Below are 21,788 nucleotides of genomic sequence, written 5' to 3'. Positions count from 1 at the left end.
GAGGCAATATTTAGAAAGGAATTAGTGTCTGGATGTCCCAAAAGCCACATGCTATTAGTGATGGACACAATCAAAATAATCTTCTTGAGCTGAATTCAAAAGTAATTCACAGTACATTACTGGCCAGTCACCATTTTAATAAGTGTTTTCATAAAGGGCAATACAACATTGCAGAGCAGATTGTTTTAGGTGTGCAGTATAGCAACAATTGGTGTTAAAAAGTACACTTTTTAATCTGACTTCTACTCAAAGGTTTCACCGCTGGATCTGTTTTTCTACAAAGGGACTCCTTAATGAGCTTCTTAAACTTTTGATCTCTGACCATGGATGAGAGGGCTGGGCAAGTGGGGTAACATGTCAGTTGTGATGTAATTGTAGAACAGTATGACAAAGTGGAACTTGGGGAAGAGGCTAATGAAGGCATTGTCCATGACCGGAGTGATGTATGACAGCATACAGATTAGCAGCTGCACCCCATGCAGTAGTATAGTCATCTGGGCCTTTCTGGCTGGAATGGGATCTGAGATTGCAGCTTTGGCTGAAAACATCACTCTGAAGTAGGTGTAGATCATTGTGATCCACACAAAGCACAGGTAAAGGATATTGGCGGCATATTTGGTGTTCTAGTTGTGAACCAAGTCAGACATTCCTATGATAGCACATCCTACCGGTAGAGAAAAATGACAGGCTTGAGGATGAAGGCAATAATGATGACATGAACACCGGGATGGCCCCTAAAACTCAAATACATGTGATAAGCACATAGGTCCTGTTCACTGTGCAGATCAGAGGATGCTGTAAAGGTTGACAGATGGCTACAAAGCATTCAATAGACATGACTGTCAAGTTCAGAGGCGTGTTTTTGGCTATCATGAGAAATATACACACGGACAAATATAGGAAAAGGCATACATAGGTCAAGACAATCAAACACAGTCAAAGACATGCTATCATTGATTAGCTCCATGTACAGGATGTACAGTGCCTTGCGAAAGTATTCGGCCCCCTTGAACTTTGCGACCTTTTGCCACATTTCAGGCTTCAAACATAAAGATATAAAACTGTATTTTTTTGTGAAGAATCAACAGCAACTGGGACACAATCATGAAGTGGAACGACATTTATTGGATATTTCAAACTTTTTTTAACAAATCAAAAACTGAAAAATTGGGCGTGCAAAATTATTCAGCCCCTTCCTTTACTTTCAGTGCAGCAAACTCTCTCCAGAAGTTCAGTGAGGATCTCTGAATGATCCAATGTTGACCTAAATGACTAATGATGATAAATACAATCCACCTGTGTGTAATCAAGTCTCCGTATAAATGCACCTGCACTGTGATAGTCTCAGAGGTCCGTTAAAAGCGCAGAGAGCATCATGAAGAACAAGGAACACACCAGGCAGGTCCGAGATACTGTTGTGAAGAAGTTTAAAGCCGGATTTGGATACAAAAATATTTCCCAAGCTTTAAACATCCCAAGGAGCACTGTGCAAGCAATAATATTGAAATGGAAGGAGTATCAGACCACTGCAAATCTACCAAGACCTGGCCGTCCATCTAAACTTTCAGCTCATACAAGGAGAAGACTGATCAGAGATGCAGCCAAGAGGCCCATGATCACTCTGGATGAACTGCAGAGATCTACAGCTGAGGTGGGAGACTCTGTCCATAGGACAACAATCTGTCGTATATTGCACAAATCTGGCTTTTATGGAAGAGTGGCAAGAAGAAAGCCATTTCTTAAAGATATCCATAAAAAGTGTCGTTTAAAGTTTGCCACAAGCCACCTGGGAGACACACCAAACATGTGGAAGAAGGTGCTCTGGTCAGATGAAACCAAAATTGAACTTTTTGGCAACAATGCAAGACGTTATGTTTGGCGTAAAAGCAACACAGCTCATCACCCTGAACACACCATCCCCACTGTCAAACATGGTGGTGGCAGCATCATGGCTTGGGCCTGCTTTTCTTCAGCAGGGACAGGGAAGATGGTTAAAATTGATGGGAAGATGGATGGAGCCAAATACAGGACCATTCTGGAAGAAAACCTGATGGAGTCTGCAAAAGACCTGAGACTGGGACAGAGATTTGTCTTCCAACAAGACAATGATCCAAAACATAAAGCAAAATCTACAATGGAATGGTTCAAAAATAAACATATCCAGGTCTTAGAATGGCCAAGTCAAAGTCCAGACCTGAATCCAATCGAGAATCTGTGGAAAGAACTGAAAACTGCTGTTCACAAATGCTCTCCATCCAACCTCACTGAGCTCGAGCTGTTTTGCAAGGAGGAATGGGAAAAAATGTCAGTCTCTCGATGTGCAAAACTGATAGAGACATACCCCAAGCGACTTACAGCTGTAATCGCAGCAAAAGGTGGCGCTACAAAGTATTAACTTAAGGGGGCTGAATCATTTTGCACGCCCAATTTTTCAGTTTTTGATTTGTTTGAAATATCCAATAAATGTCGTTCCACTTCATGATTGTGTCCCACTTGTTGTTGATTCTTCACAAAAAAATACAGTTTTATATCTTTATGTTTGAAGCCTGAAATGTGGCAAAAAGTCGCAAAGTTCAAGGGGGCCGAATACTTTCGCAAGGCACTGTACCTGGAGTCGCTGTGGAAGGTCACGTTGGTGAAGGTGTACAACAGGGTGCCATTGATGAGGGCCAACAGAACCACTGTTAGGTTCTTGAATAAAGCCTCAATTAAGTCATTGCTGTCATCCCTGTGGCCTCTGGTGCAGAATCACAGAGCAATGATGAACCTGTCACTGCTACTCATCTCTCAGGCACAATAGTACTTGTTTCCATAACACAAAGGACAATGTATCAAATACTCCGATTTGAAATTAATCAAGAAAAACAAAAATAACCCATGCCTACTGTTAACCATTCCTATTCCCTGAAAGTGGATACATAGAGCACTGAACATGTGTCCTATTGAATAATGGATGTTTATGTCTTACACCTCTGAAGGGGGCTAGAAGGCTTGCTTATAGTCAATGGTGTGGAAAACAGCAATAGCACATAGGATAAATGCATAAGACAATGTACTCACAAGGGTCCCAGCCTAATGTCAAGACCCAAAGTACAGTAAGGGGACCAAAGTTTGGGTGTGAGGTTATGGGTTCATGTTTATTGAAGTCTGAAGTTTCAACAAATCACTGCTGACCTGGGGAGTTCTACACAAACATCTTATCATGGGCTTAGGGGACTCTGACATTTCACATTCTTAGAAGTCTTTTGGGCCTGACTCTAACAGGTTATTACCAGAATGCATCACTGTCATAAGAAATTCTCTTTAGAGCCTGCTGACAAAGGTCAGGCATTATTTGATGCAAGTTTCATAATTGGCATTAATGGGAGTTAGTGCAGTCTAAAGGGAATGAATAGTGAGTTGGCAAAAAGTGGTCAAGATTATCTGAAGTTCCAAGCACAAAACTTCTCAAACTCTGACAGTACTCTACTGCCAATTGTATTGAGTTCTCTGTCAGTACCATATCCATGGTGTAACTGGATATGGATATGTAACTGGAATATAATGTCCACTTGGGAATTGAAGCTTTACTGTATATTAAAACTAGAGGTTGACCGATTAATTGGAATGGCCGATTAATTAGGGCCGATTTCAAGTTTTCATAACAATTGGGATTCTGTATTTTTGGGCGTTGATTTGTTTATACCTTTATTTAACTAGGCAACACATTATTTTCAATGACGGACTAGGAACGGTGGATTAACTGCCTCGTTCAGGGGCAGAAGACAGATTTTCACCTTGTCAGCTCGGGGGATACAATCTTGCAACTTTACAGTTAACTAGTCCAACGCAATAACGACCTGCCTCTCTCTTGTTGCACTCCACAAGGAGACTGTTGCGCGAATGCAGTAAGCCAAGGTAAGTTGCTAGCTAGCATTAAATGTATCTTATAAAAAAACAATCAATCATAATCACTAGTTAACTACACATGGTTGATATTATCTACAAGCCTGCTTCTGCCTACCACCGCAGTCAGATATTTAGATGCAACATATAATCTGACTGAGCATACAAGCATCTAAATATCTGACTGTGCGGTGGTAGGCAGAAGCAGGCTTGTAAACATTCATTCAAACAGCTCTTCGTTGTGCTTCAAGCATTGCGCTGTTTATGACTTCAAGCCTATCAACTCCCGAGATGAGGCTGGTGTAACCGAAGTGAAATGGCTAGCTAGTTAGCGCGCGCTAATAGCATTTCAAACGTCACTCGCTCTGAGCCTTCTAGTAGTTGATCCCCTTGCTCTGCATGGGTAACGCTGCTTCGATGGTGGCTGTTGTCATTGTGTTGCTGGTTCGAGCCCAGGGAGGAGCGGGACGGAAGCTATACTGTTACACTGGCAATACTAAAGTGCCTATAAGAACATCTAATAGTCAAAGGTTAATGAGATACAAATGGTATAGAAGGAAATAGTCCTATAATTCCTATAACCTAAAACTTCTTACCTTGGAATATTGAAGACTCATGTTAAAAGGAACCACCAGCTTTCATATGTTCTCATGTTCTGAGCAAGGAACTGAAACGTTAGCACATATTTCACTTTTACTATGTAAGAAAGCTATCTTCTCCAACACTTTGTTTTTGCATTATTTAAACCAAATTTAACATGTTTCATTATTTACTTGAGGCTAAATAGATTGATATATTAAGTTAAAATAAGTGTTCATTCAGTATTGTTGTGATTGTCATTATTACAAATAAATAAAATCAGAGTCGGCTTTTTGTCCTCCAATAATCCGTATCGGCATTGAAAAAAAACATAATTGGTCGACCTCTAATTAAAAGTAATTATTAAAAGGTCTGAGTGTAAACCAAGACCAGCTGTTGTAAACTAGGATTTTATTACAAACACATATTTCACATCCCCCTTCATTCCAGATGAAACAATCCAATGTCAACAAGACAAAATGCACATCACATTGAACCACCCAAATCACTTATTTTGATAGTAAATTTAAATCAAGAGTTTTTACAAAATCAAGTCTTGATTACAAATGTTAAAAACTTAGTGATCTCAAACACAATGAATACCTTGAAGTTGTTAACAACAAAAAAATAGATCTGTTTTTGGGTGTTTGTAGGCATTGTTCTTTTCATTTAACACATTAACTGAAAAACTTACTGGGCAAATCAATTTCTAAAGCTGAACTGAATGACAAAACGTACAATGATGAGGACAGAGCAAACTGCACTTAGAATCAGAGGCTAATTAGGTGGGGTTGTCCCCAAAATGGGTTCTTTTGTGGTCAGTTTCAATCTACTTAGTACCCACTTTCCACTGTATAACAACTCCTTATCGCAATGTAGGTTGAAACACACAACGCAATTTGCTCAAGTGCACCAACAGAAATGTGCGGATACAGAACTCAAGCTCAGCCTGATGGCTGTCAGATTGAACAATAAAACAAATATCCTTCAAAACCTTTTGTATTTCTGAATGAAGATTGGGTGGACTGGTGCAGTATTTTGCTACTCTGGTAAATAAGTTCCCAACATATTAGCAAACATTATGTACATTTTGAAGCCCACAGGCGTTGCAACATCTACTCCATGCATGGCAGACTTATCGCCGCGAAGGCATCAGTAGCTGGGTGGCCGTTACTGAATCAGGGAAAAGGTTATGGTAGGTTGGGAGGGGTACGTACGCCGCAGTGATCATTTTACCTACGGGAAAATAAAAAAAAACACTTGCATCATTACTTGTCTAACACATCTGAACAAGTTATTTATGAATATAGAAAGCAGATAAAAAAATATATATTCTAGCTAGAGATAAATGTTTTAATAATCAGCAGCACAACTCACTTGAACCTAAAATAAAAGACAGTACAGTAGGAAGATTGGAGAAGCAGTTAGCCTATAGAAATCCCCGATCACACTTGTAGGCGATGTTGGCTAACTAAGCTCATGCGTAGAAAGAGAAAACGCGTTTAACGGTGGTCTCGTGCCAAACTGCACGTCAAATCAAAGGCACTCCGTCAATATAAAAGTTGTTTTTGTCTAAAATGTGCCAGTTTGTCACTTTTACAAGGTTGGAGTAATAACATGTTCAACTACTTGAGACATTTGCTCGAATCTAGGTTGTGCCTTCACATTTCTATTAAATTATCAACTAAGAATTTTGGCAAGCAGTAGTCAGTAGTCTTGCAATGCTGTGCCTCTGGGTTTAGAAACTCTGTGCTAACATAGTACAGTTTTGTTTCGATTACTTCCCATTATCCCATGCCTCAAACGTAACTGATATAAATGCAAGGCATGTAAATATCAAAGAATGACCCTATAGAATGCATTGGTACAAGGATACACACCTGCAAACCACCGTCCATGTAGGGCATTCACTGCAGCCATCGCTGTTGGGATAGTGGGGCATTTTACGTACACGTTGCCCTATAAGAGAAAGGAAGCAGTAAGATAAGGGCAATAAAACATCTATCGATCTGCAACATTGCCCAAGTACCTCAAATCCACGGAGTTAAGCGCAGACTAGAGTTTTTTTTATATGAACCTCCAACTTGCTATGCAGTCGATGCTTTCAAAATGTAAATTCTTAAACCCTTACCGTGTACCCATGTTTGGCTTCGGTTGTTGCGTGCCTTTGTTTGCTGAAATCAAATACAACTGACTCTTTCCTCATTGCTGTTGCTCTAAGATGGCAACTCAGCGCATGTGCCAATTGAATCTCAACAAGGAAACACTGTGGCTGTATTTTATTAATGTTTTATTAAAAAGTATGGATTTCAGCAAACAAAGACACGCAACAGAGTACAAACATAGGTACAAGGGTTAACATTTTGAAATAACAACTGCATAGAGACTCGGGGTCATAATTTTTATTTTATTTTTTTATTTTAAGAAATAGTCTGCACTAAACTCAGTGGATAAAATTGTGGGGTTGAGGTAAATGGCAATCTGCAACAGACAATGATGGACGTAAGGCTATAATTGATCTTGAAATTAACGTAACATTCTAAATTTTACCATTATATAAAACATGCAGCACCTAATTTTTGGGGGGCATAAGTGCCATTAGTGCATAATTTGCTGGACCAGTTTAGAACTATCCACCTCTATAGTGCATTTTAAAAGGGTCTTACCTGAGGTGAGTTCTTGTCGACATATATATGGACAATTCCACCATGTTTGTTGCACTCCTCCATGACGTCATCTTGAATCTCGATGTCCCAACCAGGCTCATTTTCCCTGGAAAGGAGGCAGGTCGTTTCAACCCCTTCATCACAAACTAATGACTCGCCTAACCAAGCTTCATGAAATGAAAAGTTAAGCCCTTTTGGCTCCCAGAAAAAAAGCCACAATCAATGAGTTGACAGTTATTTAGTATCTCCCCATTTGTATCCTAATCTTACATTTGGTGATGCATTTGTGAACCTAGTTCATTGAATCAAAGTTCTAAAACAATGGTTTCTGCCATCATGAAATGAAAAGGGGAAAGTAGTGTCTTACGACTGTGGGCTGAACATGTTGGACAGCTGTAGGCAGTGTGTAGCCAGTGGTTGAGTTGGGAGGTTCATGGCCTGGTTCATGCTTGGACCCAGGTTCAGGGCAGGGTTGGCAACAGCTGTAAAAGGAGATGACAGCATCATTAACAGAGGTCCTTCTCACCAGGGGGGGTCAAGTGCAGTTGAATTCCCGTCTGTTGAATTGACCATCAGCTCCTGAACAAACTGTAATTGGCCCCAACCCTGCACCTGACTTAATCATCAGGTTGACTTAATCAAATTTACTACCTCCCCCATTTAACAAGCAATCAATGAATACATGTAAAAAGTACAGGACTGGTCTTTCTTCCGTGTTGTTTCAATGCACTGTTGGACAAAATGTAGTTACACACAAGAAAACCAGAGAAGATGTATACAGAGAGCTTGAGAATCTTATTTGGCTTAAACAAGAAAATAATTTATATGCATACTGTGAATTCAGTATGCATGACAGCAATGTTTTCAGACCACAACAAGAAAAAAGGACCATGGGAGATTTCACTCTGGTTTGAAACATGAGAACTTGAAAGGATTTATTTTAGATGAGATTTAATTGTGTGCAGATTTTATAAATTGTGCACTCCAATCTTTCACATTCACCTTCAGGGGGTGGGTTCAGCCTGGCTTGTATGTCTAAAAGATTAGAAGAAGAGAAGTTAAAAACTTGCACTTAGGCAGGAAAGGGGAAATTATTTAGGTTGTGAGGATGGAAAGATGCACAATAGAGATGAAGAGCATAGCCAAGACCATTTACTTACTACACTGCAGTGCACATCATACCATTAGACCTAGTTGCTACAGGTGGACATCCATAGCATAAGGCAAACACAGAGAAGCTAAGGTTCTCCTGTTTCTGCATGTTAGTTCAATATCAGCATTCCATCTAACATTATATTGTTTCAGCAAGTTGTAAGTGTCCATTCACTTAGTAAGACAAATAAATTGCTGGCTTTGGCAAGACAAAACACACAGGTTGACTTGAATGATGCTAACTCATTATAGGTTTCCCACCAGTTGCCCATTATATTCAATGTGCCCTTTTCACGCAGTGTCATAGTGAGGGAAGAAAACATCTTTCAGATAGAGTACGTCTCAGATGTCTTTCACCAAAAGCTGACAACATGGCAGGTTGTTGCAGGGATGTGGTCAGAAGCGATGAACATACCACATAAAGGAGTATTGGTGGCAATGGCAGATTGGCATTTAGTGTTACGCGTGGATCCATTAGATAAATGTGGAAGAGATCATTAAAAGATAAACGATAGTGAGAAAAGATGAGAAGTCTTATGGTGGTACATTTGAGATGATCAAATACTGGTGGTCACAGAAGCAGATCATTTGAACCCACGCAGTCTCCAGATCATTTGAACCCCCGCAGTCTCCAGATCATTTGAACCCACGCAGTCTCCAGATCATTTGAACCCACGCAGTCTCCAGATCATTTGAACCCACTTTGCATTCATCGTTCACTGGAAACCATCCTGCCAATGGAGGTCTGACAGCTCTCGTTTGCTATGTACCTCTAGAATTAGTTATGATCAACAGCCAAAGCAAACTTAGTACATTTCACATTAGCATGAGGTATCAATAAAGCTTAAAATTCAAAATCACAGGTTTTGAACTTTTCTCCTTTGAGGAGAGGCATGTCTGCCGTGTCTTAAGATGAGGCCAGTGAGTAGTTCATTCCACAATATGTAGTGTGACATGTTACATACAGTATAGATCATGTGACTACCTGTACCAGCTGCCATGTTGCCGAAGTGGATTGAAGAGGAGTGCATGGAACCACTCATCTGTAGAGCCTGTTGTGCAGCTGGAGGAATCTGAAGACCAGTACCTGAGGGAAACAAGTATTCATTAGCATCAAGTCTGTTCAATGCTATTTAAAACAACTTGAGCACACATACTGGAGTGATTAGAGGTCAACTGGGGTAACACCTTGGTTGATAAAATAGGTTTTACATTTCATCACAACAGGTTGAATATTGAATACTAAACCCAATGGCAATTTTGAGCACAAAAGAAACTACATTCACTCAAAAACATCAGCTAATAGCTCACCCTCTGCCAGCCGGGCCATGAGCTGCAGGCGCCCGGTGGTGCCCAGGTCAATGCCCGTCCTCTCCAGCTCGTCGTTGTCCAGGAAGGAGCTGGCGGTGGAGGAGTCGGTGCGTTCTGTCACGTTACCAACCTTCATGGGCCGTCCGGCCAGCTCAAAGCCATTCAACTGCTCCAATGCTTTCTTAGCGCACTCTGCATCTGCAAACTACAATTACACACAGTCATCCAGTAGGAAATCAGCTAAATAACATGGCACACACACACTTTTGGAATCAGGAACTTACTGAGATGAAACCATATCCTTTGGATCGTGCAGTTTCACTGTCCATCATCAGCTGTATGCTCTCAATCTGTTAAGGAAAACAACATCCAGTTAGATACAACAGAGTTAGTGGAAAATTGAGGTAACTTTAACTTTTTATGGCTGCAGGGGCAGTATTGAGTAGCTTGGATGAAAGGTGCCCATATCAAACGGCCTGCTCCTCAGTCATAGTTGCTAATATTTGCATATTATTATTAGTATTGGATAGAAAACACTGAAGTTTCTAAAACTGTTTGAATGATGTCTGTGAGTATAACAGAACTCATATTGGCAGGCAAAATCCTGAGTTGAAATCAAAACAGGTAGTCAGAAATTTGAGCTTGTATGTATTCACCAGAGCCCCCAATGAAATCCCCTTGAGATATGAATGATGTTGCACTGCCTAGGGGTTCCACTAGATGTCAACCATCAATAGAAATTAAAATGAGGCTTCTATGTTGTTGAGGGAGTGAATGAGAGCAGAATATATCAGATGTCCATCAAGCAGCCATTTTGTGATCTCACTTTTTCCTCATGGTAGTCACTTGCGTTCCATTGCTCACGAAGACAAGAAAGAATACTCCGGTTGGAACTTTATTGAAGCTATATGTTAAAAACATAATGATTGATTCTGTACTTAGTTTGAAATGTTTCTTCGACCGGTAATATCACCTTTTGAAGTTTTTGTCCGATATAACGCTGACCAGAATTAGCGTTTGGATATGTATACCAAACGCTCGAACAAAAGAAGGTATTTGGACATAAATAACGGACATTTTCGAACAAAACAAACATTTGTGGACCTGGGATTCCTGGAGTGCTTTCTGATGTAGATCAAAGGTAAGGGAATATTTATCATGTCATTTCTTGTTTATATTGACGCCATCTTTGAGGCTGTGGTGTTTTTAAATTGACCGCCGTCTCAGATTATTGCATGCATTTCTTTTTCCGTAAGGTTTTTTGAAATTGACACAGCGGTTGCATTAAGGAGTGGTATATCTATAATTCCATGTGTATAACTATATTATCTACATTTATGATGAGTATTTCTGTTGAATGATGTGGCTATGCAAAATCACTTTTTGGAATATTTTTGGAACTAGTGAATCTAACGCGCCAATGTAAACTCAGATTTTTTTTATATAAATATGAACTTTATCAAACAAAACATGCATGTATTGTGTAACATGAAGTCCTATGAGTGTCATCTGATGAAGATAATTCAAGGTTAGTGATTAATGTTATCTTTATTTCAGTTTTTTGTGAAGGCTATATTTTGCTGGGAAATGGCTGTGCTTATTGTGGTTTGGTGGAGACCTAACATAATAGTTTGTAGTGCTTTCACTGAAAAGCCTATTTGAAATCAGACACTTTGGTGGGATTAACAATGAGAATAGCTTTAAAATGATAAGACACATGTATGTTTTAGGAATTGTAATTATGAGATTTCTGTGGTTTGAATTTTGGCGCCCTCTATTTTCACTGGTAGTTGTCATATCGATCCTGGTATCGGGATTGCAGCCATAACAGATTAACATACATGACAAGTAATGGGGTTTCCTCCTTACCCTTCCGAAAGGCTCGAAGATGCCTCGCAGCATGTCCTCTGTGATGTTGAAGTGCAGAGAGCCCACGTACAGCCGCATGGGGCCAGCATTACCCTTCTGAAGGTTATTGGCCATTGCTGCTGCTCTGTTCTTCTCAGCCTGCACACACACAAAAATGGTGAGTCTATGCCATCTGCCAAGTTAGTTGTGAAAGGTGACATCACATTTACTAATTCCATAATTTCTAAAAATATTATGGTTAAATTAACTACCTGAGAGGCCTGGACAATGATGGGCACTCCAAGAAGTCTCTGTCCAGTCAAGCCAATGGCCAATGGGACCGAATTCGCCTCCAGAAACTCAATGTAGGCGATGCCCTTTGACCTCCTGGAGTTTCTATCGGAGATCATCCTCACGTCTCTCACCTACAGGGGATAAAATAGCAATAGTGTGTCAAGAGTGAGCACCTTCCTATTGACCATTAGCTAAATGCTTTGTCCAAATAAAGTCTTGATCTTGACATATTTCAGGCTTCTATTTTAAAATGTGTGTTAACTGTGAATACTGACTTTCCCGACAGCAGAGAAGAAGTCCTCTAGATCTCGTGGTCTGATTCTGGCTGCCAGCTGCATACAGAACACAGTACGGGCATCCCGCTCCTCTGGGGTCAGGTTGTCAATTGGTTGCCTTGAAAAAGAAAACAGAAAAACACTTTTGATGGACGGTGAGAAAAGAATTCCAGTTCACAAAACTGATCTGAAACCACGAGAGCTTCTAACTAGACAATCCAGCTGTGTATCTCACCTTACTGGACTCTTGTCTTTCTTGAAGGGACTACGACTTCTTGAGCGCCTACGACTGAAAAAAGTAACAATCACAAGAGTTAGTTCTAATCCAGACTTTACATTAATACTTTAATGACAAGACAGCCAACCACCAACACGTCATATCACAAAGAATTTAATCATAAAAACCTTAGTTTGTTGGCATGTGGTGGGCCAATCTTCCCTCCTGGACCACCGTTAAATTTCGGCCCCAAACTAGGGGTGTAAAACAAGGTTCAGCTCAGTATGTATGCCTACTACTGATGAAGATTATATTTCAAACTGTGTTGGTTTTTAATAAGTGTTAAGTGTATAATATGTGTTAAGTGTATATTCAATTACCAATGACCTCAACGGAGTAGGTTAATATGCCTAAGAGTACAATTCATGCTTATGTGTGTTCGGCTTTAAGTTTCAGGGATACACTGACTATCTGTGGAGGAAACGTCTCCAGCTGCATAGTAGGAATGATGAACACTTTCTCATTCATAAAGGCGACAGTCAAAATGGGCCCTACAACAACCTCCACCCCCACTTGGGCCTACTTTGTGTACTCTACTTCTCTCACAAAGGCTAAATCAGCCCAGTCACATGACACTCAGCTGAAAGAGGAAGTAAGAAAGGAGAAGTAAACTGAGTTGACCTGAGGACAAAACCAGGGCTACAGCATTATTTATCCACATCATGCCTGAACTTCCACACAGAAGTCAACCACCATACCCAAGATGTTTTTTTTTTTTACTATACCGCTGTCAAATACTAAATCCTGTTTCATTTCATCATCAACATTGGTACTGCCAGCTTTCAAGGGGGGAAAAATAAATCACCTACAATGAAAGCAGACTATTATTCCCCACCAAAATGTGGGAAGTAGACAACACAGATAAGGGACGCCAAAATTGGAAGATCTCTATACATACAAGGGGCTGCGGCGTCCTCTGTAGCGCCCGGCACGCTCCCTGCTATGGGAGCCGCTGCGGCGGCGCTCCTTACTGCGGCTGCGTTTCTTCTCCCGACTCTTGCTCCTCTTCCTGTCCCGGCTCTTCTTCCTGTCTTTGCTCTTGCTTCTGCGCTTGTCAGAGCTCGGGCTCCGACTACTCCTACTGTGGCTCCTCTTCTTCCTGGAACACAAGTTGAGATTGTCAGAGTGCAAGTCACGGAATCAAATAATACAGTTGTTAACAGATACTTGAAACAACATCTTCTGTCCATTACTGATGTAGTTTTGTAAAGGTGACATGATTAAAACCTGACTAAAACTGTAGATAGCTAACTGACCAGATAATGTGAAGACGGTTTAGCAAATAGCACAAGTTTAAAACTCAGTACTTACTTCTTACTACTGCGCTCCTCATGTCCATTAGCGCTAGAGGACTTGATCTCATCCTAAGCAGGGTCGATAGAAGAACATCATGAGGACGTAGAGGAAACATTGCAAGTCGTCAGGGGTAAGGGGAGGGAACAAGAAAATACAGAATATATTCATTTAGTAAAAATACTGTTAACATTACTGATATGTTTGGAGAAGTATCTAAGGTGGTCCATCTACAGCCCCTGTAGAGTTCCACCCCCACCCCCCACCCACTGTTTAACTACATACTGTACAGTACTCAATCCAACCAAAAGTCAAGGTGTATGGGGAAAGTATCTAACATTTTGGCATGCTACAGTAAGCCATGGTAACAGTTTGGTCATCTCAACCCCACCCCTCCTGCTTTGTCGTACCAATACCACTATCTGTTCCTAAGCCCACTGAGGCCATGCTTGGCCCACAGCCACTAAAAGAGATCCTGTGGTTGGTGCCAGTCCAGTGATCTTCACCCATTTTCCTTCTTGGAATGTAAGAGTTCGATGCCACCTCTGTCACACATCTCGCCCTGAAGCAAACAGGGATTCACACTGCTTAGTAATATGGACTCCCAAGAAAAACTGAAAATAAAAAATCCACTAGTTCAGCCTCATGTTAAATGACCTATGTTTGTTCTTTTAGTGCCGGCTGAATGGAGGTGATCCATTTTGGCTTGTATTTCATGAGGGGAAAACTATTCTTATTGGTGAAATCAATAACTAAATGTATCATGGAAATGAAATCTTGAAATGAAAATCTTAAATAAATTGTAATAAGAAAATAAACTGAATATTACTGGTGTTAAAAGGCATGCAAAGTCAAGATGCTGATTTACGAATCGGAATCAATAGACTTGGGCATGGAGACAGTATTCATATTTCAAAGTTATCAATAGCTTACTCTGTTGACCTCAGCAAAATCATGACTACACATTTAAGCCATATCAATGATTTGTAAAACAACGTATACTATGAGTCAGTAGACTAATCTACGAAAATACATTTAAGGGTAAAAGTACTAACACACGTAAGGTCTATTTCAGGTCCGACTTACTTGACAACGATCCATAACAAATGTCAATGCATATAAATAGAATATGTGCCAGAACTACTGGTATCACGGTCAATCTAACTAACAGGTGTAAACATGGTGGAACAATGCCGTTAGTTACCATGTCAACAGAAATTTTAAATACTGTCTCCTTTGCATGTGAGGTAAAATGCGCTGATTATCATCCATTTGCATTCACCTTGTTGCAACCGAACAGGTGATAGGATGTTCTAAGATGAGGCTCTTTTTGTCCTAGGGGGATCACAGTACATCAATACATTGCGCAATTACTACCTTACTTTTTTCACAGTTCACACTGGAATCAAAGGTGAATTCATGGGAGTAGAGGTGAGATATCATTAGGCAAGTCTACAAAGAAAGATAGATGGGCGTTTATTGAGAATTTTGGATTATGTCTGACTGCATCACACACCACATTCATACATTGAGAGGCACACACAATCATTTAACTATCAATAATAGCGAACTTATACATCTCTGAGCAGCAAGATGATACTAGATCAGCAAATAGTGAATGCACAAAAAAAAAAAACATACAAGCCTGGCAATTCTACCCACCTTTCTGTATGGAGCCTCTAGCATAGCCTCAATGTCAAAATCGTCTGCCATGGTCTCCTGCAAGAGAAAACAAGATACAATCAACTCATGCTTAGTCACAAGATAAAAACATTACATTCATATAGAATTCGTTAGGTCTACTGCGGCCACAGAATATAACGTTAGTTAGCAATCTAGCTAACGTTAGTTAGAAAAACTGTTAGCTAGCTACCAGTAGCTAGTTGAATGTTCTAACAATATAACTACATTTTAGCTGGGCAGCTAACTAGCTAGCTAAATAGTTCCCAGCTGACAACAGAGCATCAACTGTGGAACATTCCAATGCATTTGACCAACACTCCTACACGTTAGGCTGCAGCTTGCAGCTAGCTAATGTTAGCTAGACTAGTTATAGCTAGCTACAGTAGCTGATGTAAGAACTATAGCTAAGACATTTAGCTAGCAAGATGTTTACTAGTAACGTAACTGGCGTTAGCTAACTAACTAGCCAACGTTCGTTTACTACTGAGGAAGATGTGCAATGGTAATTTACCGCAGGGATTTGTCCCACCGTCCCGTCTACTTCTTTTTCTGTGACCAGAAAATGAATAGTTACCTAGCTAGCAAGCTAACCAATCAGCCAGTGAGCTAGCCTGCGAACTACCGTTGCCTCCTTCTAAAATAGGCCCAATTTGACCTCGGATTCGCCTGCTGCTGTTCCTGCCAACAACAGATTCAAAATAATCGCTCCAGAAAATGCTCTCTCTCTAGACTACGTATTACCCAACGAAATTATCAGTAACAGCCCGTAAAGTATTTAGCTTTATATAAGTTATCTTTCTTCGCCTTTCAAGCGTTTGAAGTTGTTTCACAAAACAACTTCCTTTGCCTCTCTAAAATGGCGCTCTGCACTCAAGCCTCGAGGAAGGCGGGGTTGTTTGTCCCAGCTATCTAGAAAGGCTACTTCACCGCCTCTCTCTTCTCAATATGGTACTTTACCGCCACCTACCGGAAGATTAGATCAAATCACCCAAAATGTGAAAAACAAATGCCTCCTAGGACTGCATTTCCTCCCCTGCACAGATATGATCATAGAACAGAGCTATGTAGCCAACCTTTTATTTATTTATTTAGTGTTTTTTTGTGGGGAATAAACATGTCTGGCCCTTTACGACTGTAATTTGGCTGTAGTATAACAACCTCTTTCAATTTTCAAACACTTGTTTGATGTCAGGAAATAAATTCACAAGATCAGGAGAATTTCCTAACCAGGAAAAATATTAGTCCCTAGCTAAGAATTTTGCACTCAAGGCCTCTCTGCATGCTAAAGGGTCACCTTAGTTGTTGCATAATAGCTTACTGCATGTTGGCCATCAGACTTTGTGACCCTTTAAGGAGCTGTAAAATACCTTTCACCACTCCACTAAACATGATCTAAATCTGAGTATACACAATAAAACATCGCAAGGAGGACTGCAGGAACAGTGTAAAGCAATAGTGGGATTGTAAAATGAGAGATTCTTTATTAATAGAGTCATCAAATTAGTGTCAATATTCTGTATTATGTGAATGTACATTGTATGAATGATATAATCATGTGGTTTGAGTGCCCACATTTTCAATTTTTTTGCTAACCGCAAAATTGTATTCATTCTCAGGTCATTTGACATAAAATTACCAATGTTGTACCACACTTGAAAACAAAAGCCCTCTGACCTCAATACATTTAACAGTCAGGTGTGTGAGGCTACTGTAGTCAGTATGAGATGACGCACTTTTACAAACCACTAAAAATAGACAAATGGATTTCATTAGGCAGCGAGACACAGACTTGTATACTAAAACATCTTAAAATAAGTACAAATAAAAACCCAATGGTTAATTTGGTTACAAAACCAAGTTTGTGTCCATAAAACCTCTCATGTGGGATTGTAAAATAAAAAGTGCAAGAAAGAGAAATGGATCACAGACTACATTAGCCACGAATGAGGATTTATTCTATTGCTAAACTGCATGATTATCTAATCAATTTAAATGTTTTACCGTCATTCAGCATTAAACTTATTTATACAACTAAATGCATAGCTAGCACCCTATGATGCTGTCGAATCGTCAGTTTTGATTTGACCATTTAGGGCCATCGGACAATCATAATGAGGCGGAACATTGAAAAATAGCTCATCATCAAAGCAGAGGTCATCTGAGGGTGATGCAAGATACGGCAGCTTCAACACAAAACCTGTCAATATGCCCCCCAGTGCTGCCACTCCCATAGTGGAGAACACAGCTGCCACCTGGTAGAGGGCCTGTTCCCTGGCACTGCGCCCCAGACCTGGCTGCAGACCAGGGATCAACTCCTGGAGCTCCAGAAGCTTAGGATCTCCTTCCATAGGTGCCCTGTGGCTAAAGATCTCATACATGCTGGGTCCATACACCTCCTCAGTGGCTGTCAAGATGGCACATATCCCTGCGGCACAGGATATGAGTCCTGTGAGGCCATGCAGGTTGTGGATGCCACACTGGTCCTGGATCCGGAGGTGGCGGGCCAGGAAGGGGCTGAGGTACTTGTATCCCAGCATGCAGGCGGTGCAGCCCATCACACCCAGCGCGTACGCAGCCGCAGGGGAGATCATCATGTCCACCGACGCCCCTACTGTCACCCCGCCCGCCAGGGTCACGTTCTGGATGTCGGCCATTGTAATCTTGCCATTCTTGTTGAGCATGGCAGAGAGGGCGAAGGCGGTGAGGGTGGAGGAGCTGAGGCCTATGAAGGTGTGCAGGATGGCCCTGTGCTGGTCATCTCCCTTCAGGGTTAGAGCCGAGTTAAAGGAGGGCCAGAACACCCAGAGGAACAGGGTGCCCATAACTGACAGGATGTCTGACTGGTAGCTGGTGTTCTCCTTGGCGTGACCCTCGTTCAGACGTGGCCTGTACAGGACAAATGTTGCACCCAGGCCGAAATAGCAGGCAAACAGGTGGATGAGGATGGATCCCCCTGCATCGTTGATCCTCAGGTACTTGAGCACGGCCCATTCATTGACTGAGAACACTGGGACCTCCAGCAGGGCCATGACTAGGAGCTGTACTGGGCTGGTCTTTCCCAGGACAGCCCCGAAGGAAATGAGCACCACGGCACAGGCAAACTCAGCATTGATCAGGTTGATGACCCCCAGGTGGATCTTCCCAGCATGGCTGAACTGGAAGTAGCCCTGTACCAGGATGGCCCACTGGATGGCGAAGGTGGCCGTCAGGAAATTGAAGACCATTCCACTGAAGCCGTAGAGACGGAAGAAGGCCAGAAGGCACCCAAATCCAATGAATATCATCACCTGAATGTCAGCAAAGTATGGGTAATCTCGGTACAGTGCGTTGTCCATGGGTTTGGTCTCATTGTTCTGCAGTTTAGCATTAGCATCATTGTCATAGGTGACAAAGGCAGTGTAGAGAGCTAGGAGGAGAACCTCCAGGACCAGCACCAGGACAGGCAGTCTCACCCTCAGACTGGTGGAATGCTTTTTCATGTTGAGAGCTTTTTCAGACAAATGACCAGAATTGCTTTTCTCTGCCTTTATATCATCTCACCCTCGATAAGAAAGGCCTAGAACATTGCTGGAGTTTTTACTAAGACTGATGTGCATAGACCACACCCCCTTTGTAGAGCAACGTTACTACTTGTACTTTGGCCTTTACAATAAACCATCTCCCAGGCATTGTGTGGAAAGCTACTCTGAAATATAGTTTACCAAGTTACCAATTACTTCACACTGGAAAAAGTTGAGCTACATAATGCTACCCTGAAGATAATTATTGTTTGTTTAAAGTTACTCTGAAAAAGCAGTTCACTATATCAAAACTACCTTGTGAAAAACTATATCTAAATCTAAAATGTCATATAATAAATACAAAGTTAAGAAACATGACCGTAGGAACATCACTTTTAACAGTTTTTCAAAACAGTATTAATAGTGTAGTGAGATCTGTGTGACAGACAGAATGTGAGCATGTCGGCTAACCCAGCGGTCATTAACTACTGAAAACACTATCAACATTTGAATGTAGTTAAACTGCCAACAAGCTACTGCAAAATGTAGTTGAATTACATGTTGTGGTACTATTCCCCAACACTACTCCCAGTCAGAATCTGTTTCGCAATTTTACAACACAACGTAACCTTCAATAAAATTATATAATGAGCACAGATGGTATACACCTGACTTGAGGATGATCATTGTAAATGAGTGTGTCACAGGTGTGATGAAAACCCTTGAGTACTGTGCATGCTTCAGCCAATGTGCTCCTAATTGAGTCTTGTGTAGTTGGATCAATGGTACTGAAAGGAGTTTAGCCATCACAGCCCCTCTCAGCCAGGGTGTGATGTGTTTCCACAGAGTACAGCATAACACCCTCATGATAAAAACATGGCATAATCACTTTGTTAAAAAAGATTGAGGACTGTGCATGCATTCTTACTGTGTGTGGCCGCTAAAGGAAATTCTCCCAAAAAATATAGCTAAAAGAATGTGATACATTTTGATGACTGTTTTTCTAGTGCTAAATCTGGGGCAGCGTGAAATGGTTAAATGTAAACAGGAAAATAAAGTATTGATTGAATCCTCAATTCATCAGTCTGAGAGGTTAGCATTATTCATGTATACTGAAAAATAAACACAATGTGCAATCATTTCAAAGCTTTTACTCAGTTACAGTTCATATAAGGAAATCAGTCAATTTAAATGAATTCTCTAGGCCCTAATCTATGAATTTGACATGACTGTAAATAAACATATGCATCTGTTGGTCACAGATACCTTAAAAAAAAAGGCAGGGGTGTGGATCAGAAAACCAGACAGTATCTGGTGGGACCACCACTTGCCTCATGCAGCGCGACACATCACCTTTGCACAGAGTTGCTCAAGCAATTGATTGTGGCCTGTGGAATTTCGTCCCACTCCTCTTCACTGCCTGTGTGAAGTTGCTGGATATTGGCGGGAAATGGAACACACTGTCGTACACGTCGATCCAGAGCATCCAAACATGCTCAATGGGTGACACGTGTGGTGAGTATGCAGGCCATGGAAGAACTGGGACATTTTCACCTTCCAGGAATTGTGTACAGATCCTTGCAACATGTCGTCGTACATGATCATGCTGAAACAATGGGCTTCAGGATCTCTTCACGGTATCTCTGTAAATTCAAATTGTCATTGATAAAATTCAGTTGTGTTTGTAGCTTATGCCTGCCTATACCATAACCCCACCGACACCATGGGGCACTCTGTTCACAACATTGATGTCATCAAATCGCTCGCCCACACGATGCAATACATGCGGTCTGCGGTTGAGGCCGGTTGGACATACTGCCAAATTCTCTAAAACAATGTTGGAGGCAGCTTATGGTAGAGAAATTAACATTCAATTAGCTGGCAACAGCTGTGGTGGTCCTTCCTGCAGTCAGCATGCCAATAGCATGCCCCCTCAAAACTTGAGACATCTGTGGCATTGTGTTGTGACAAAATTGCACATTTTATTGGCCTTTTATTGTCCCCAGCACAAGGTGCACCACCAAACTGCAGTCAGTTCAAGACCCTGGTGAGGACAAAGAGCACGCAGATGAGCTTCCCTGAGATGGTTTCTGACAGTTTGTGCAGAAATTCTTTGGTTGTGCAAACCTAGAGTTTCATCAGCTGTCTGGGTGGCTGGTCTCAGACGATCCCGCAGGTGAAGAAGCCTGATGTGGAGGTCCTGGGCTGGTGTGGTTACATGTGGTCTGCGGTTATGAGGCCGCTTGCACTTACTACCAAATTCTCTAAAATGAAGCGGGTTATGGTAGAGAAATGAACATTAAATTCTATGGCAACAGCTCTGTTGGACATTCCTGCAGTCAGCATGCAATTTGCACACTTTGAGACATCTGTGGCATTGTGTTGTGTGAAAAAACAGCACATTTTAGAGTGGCCTTGTATTGCCCCCAGCACAATGTGCATCTGTGTAATGATCATGCTGTTTAATCAGCTTCTTGATATGCCACACCTGTCAGGTGGATGGATAATCTTGGCAAAGGAGAAATACTCACTAATAGGGATGTAAACAGAATTTGTGCACAACATTTGAGAAAAATCTGTTTTTTTTGTGTGTATGGAACATTTCTGGGATCTTTAATTTCAGCTCATGAAACATTGGACCAAATCTTTACGTATTGCGTTTTGTTCTGTGTACATTACATGGGTGGAAAGAGTATTGAAATACACTATATATACAAAAGTATGTGGACAACCCTTAACATTAGTGGATTTGGCTATGTCAGCCACACCTGTTGCTGACAGGTTTATACAATTTAGCACACAGTCAGACAATCTCCATAGACACACATTAGCAGTAGAATGGCCTTATTGAAGAGCTCAGTGACTTTCAATGTGGCACCGTTATAGGATGCCACTTACCATCAAGTCAGTTCATCAAATTTCCACCCTGCTAGAGCTGCCCCAGTCAATGTGCTGTTATTGTGAAATGAAACATCTAGGAGCAACAACAGCTCAGCCATTAAGTGGTAGGCCACACAAGCTCACA

At 41.2% G+C, this 21,788-nt stretch overlaps 1 protein-coding gene and 2 pseudogenes across 3 annotated transcripts; all 3 read right to left on the bottom strand.

Moving 5' to 3' along the window:
* Positions 1-134: 134 nt before the first annotated feature.
* On the bottom strand, positions 135-5,592 carry LOC139367360 (odorant receptor 131-2-like; annotated as a pseudogene).
* LOC139368832 (RNA-binding protein 39-like) lies at positions 4,859-16,179 on the bottom strand. Of its 3 annotated transcripts, none has more exons than XM_071108235.1 (17): positions 15,775-16,179; positions 15,243-15,299; positions 13,599-13,651; positions 13,186-13,386; positions 12,416-12,481; positions 12,246-12,299; positions 12,011-12,128; positions 11,714-11,866; positions 11,463-11,600; positions 9,878-9,943; positions 9,594-9,798; positions 9,268-9,369; positions 8,133-8,165; positions 7,498-7,612; positions 7,131-7,236; positions 6,345-6,423; positions 4,859-5,700 (listed from the first exon to the last, which is right to left on the bottom strand). In XM_071108235.1, the coding sequence occupies exons 2-17, from the start codon at positions 15,291-15,293 to the stop codon at positions 5,600-5,602; spliced, it is 1,641 nt and encodes a 546-aa protein (XP_070964336.1). In that variant the 5' UTR covers positions 15,294-15,299; positions 15,775-16,179; the 3' UTR covers positions 4,859-5,599. The 3 variants fall into 3 exon arrangements, with proteins under 3 accessions (XP_070964336.1, XP_070964337.1, XP_070964338.1); XM_071108236.1 differs by having other exon boundaries at positions 15,243-15,304; positions 15,777-15,992; XM_071108237.1 differs by lacking the exon at positions 8,133-8,165 and having other exon boundaries at positions 15,775-16,161.
* Positions 16,180-17,314: 1,135 nt separating this feature from the next.
* On the bottom strand, positions 17,315-18,742 carry LOC139367359 (ammonium transporter Rh type B pseudogene; annotated as a pseudogene).
* Between the last annotated feature and the right edge of the window lie 3,046 nt (positions 18,743-21,788).

The sequence above is a fragment of the Oncorhynchus clarkii genome, chromosome 16, assembly GCF_045791955.1.
Source record: "Oncorhynchus clarkii lewisi isolate Uvic-CL-2024 chromosome 16, UVic_Ocla_1.0, whole genome shotgun sequence".
In the NCBI taxonomy this organism is placed as follows: Eukaryota; Metazoa; Chordata; class Actinopteri; order Salmoniformes; family Salmonidae; genus Oncorhynchus; species Oncorhynchus clarkii.
Note: the sequence above shows the minus strand (reverse complement) of the source record. Positions and strands in the feature narration are given on the sequence as shown.

Excerpts from the sequence above, each read along its gene's own strand:
- LOC139368832 (XM_071108235.1), bottom strand. The coding sequence starts at position 15,293 with ATGGCAGACGATTTTGACATTGAGGCTATGCTAGAGGCTCCATACAGA. Across the intron at positions 9,944-11,462 it reads TCTTCGAGCCTTTCGGAAGG|ATTGAGAGCATACAGCTGAT; the intron begins GTAAGGAGGAAA and ends TTTCCTTAACAG. Across the intron at positions 8,166-9,267 it reads CAACATGGCAGCTGGTACAG|ACATACAAGCCAGGCTGAAC; the intron begins GTAGTCACATGA and ends CTAATCTTTTAG.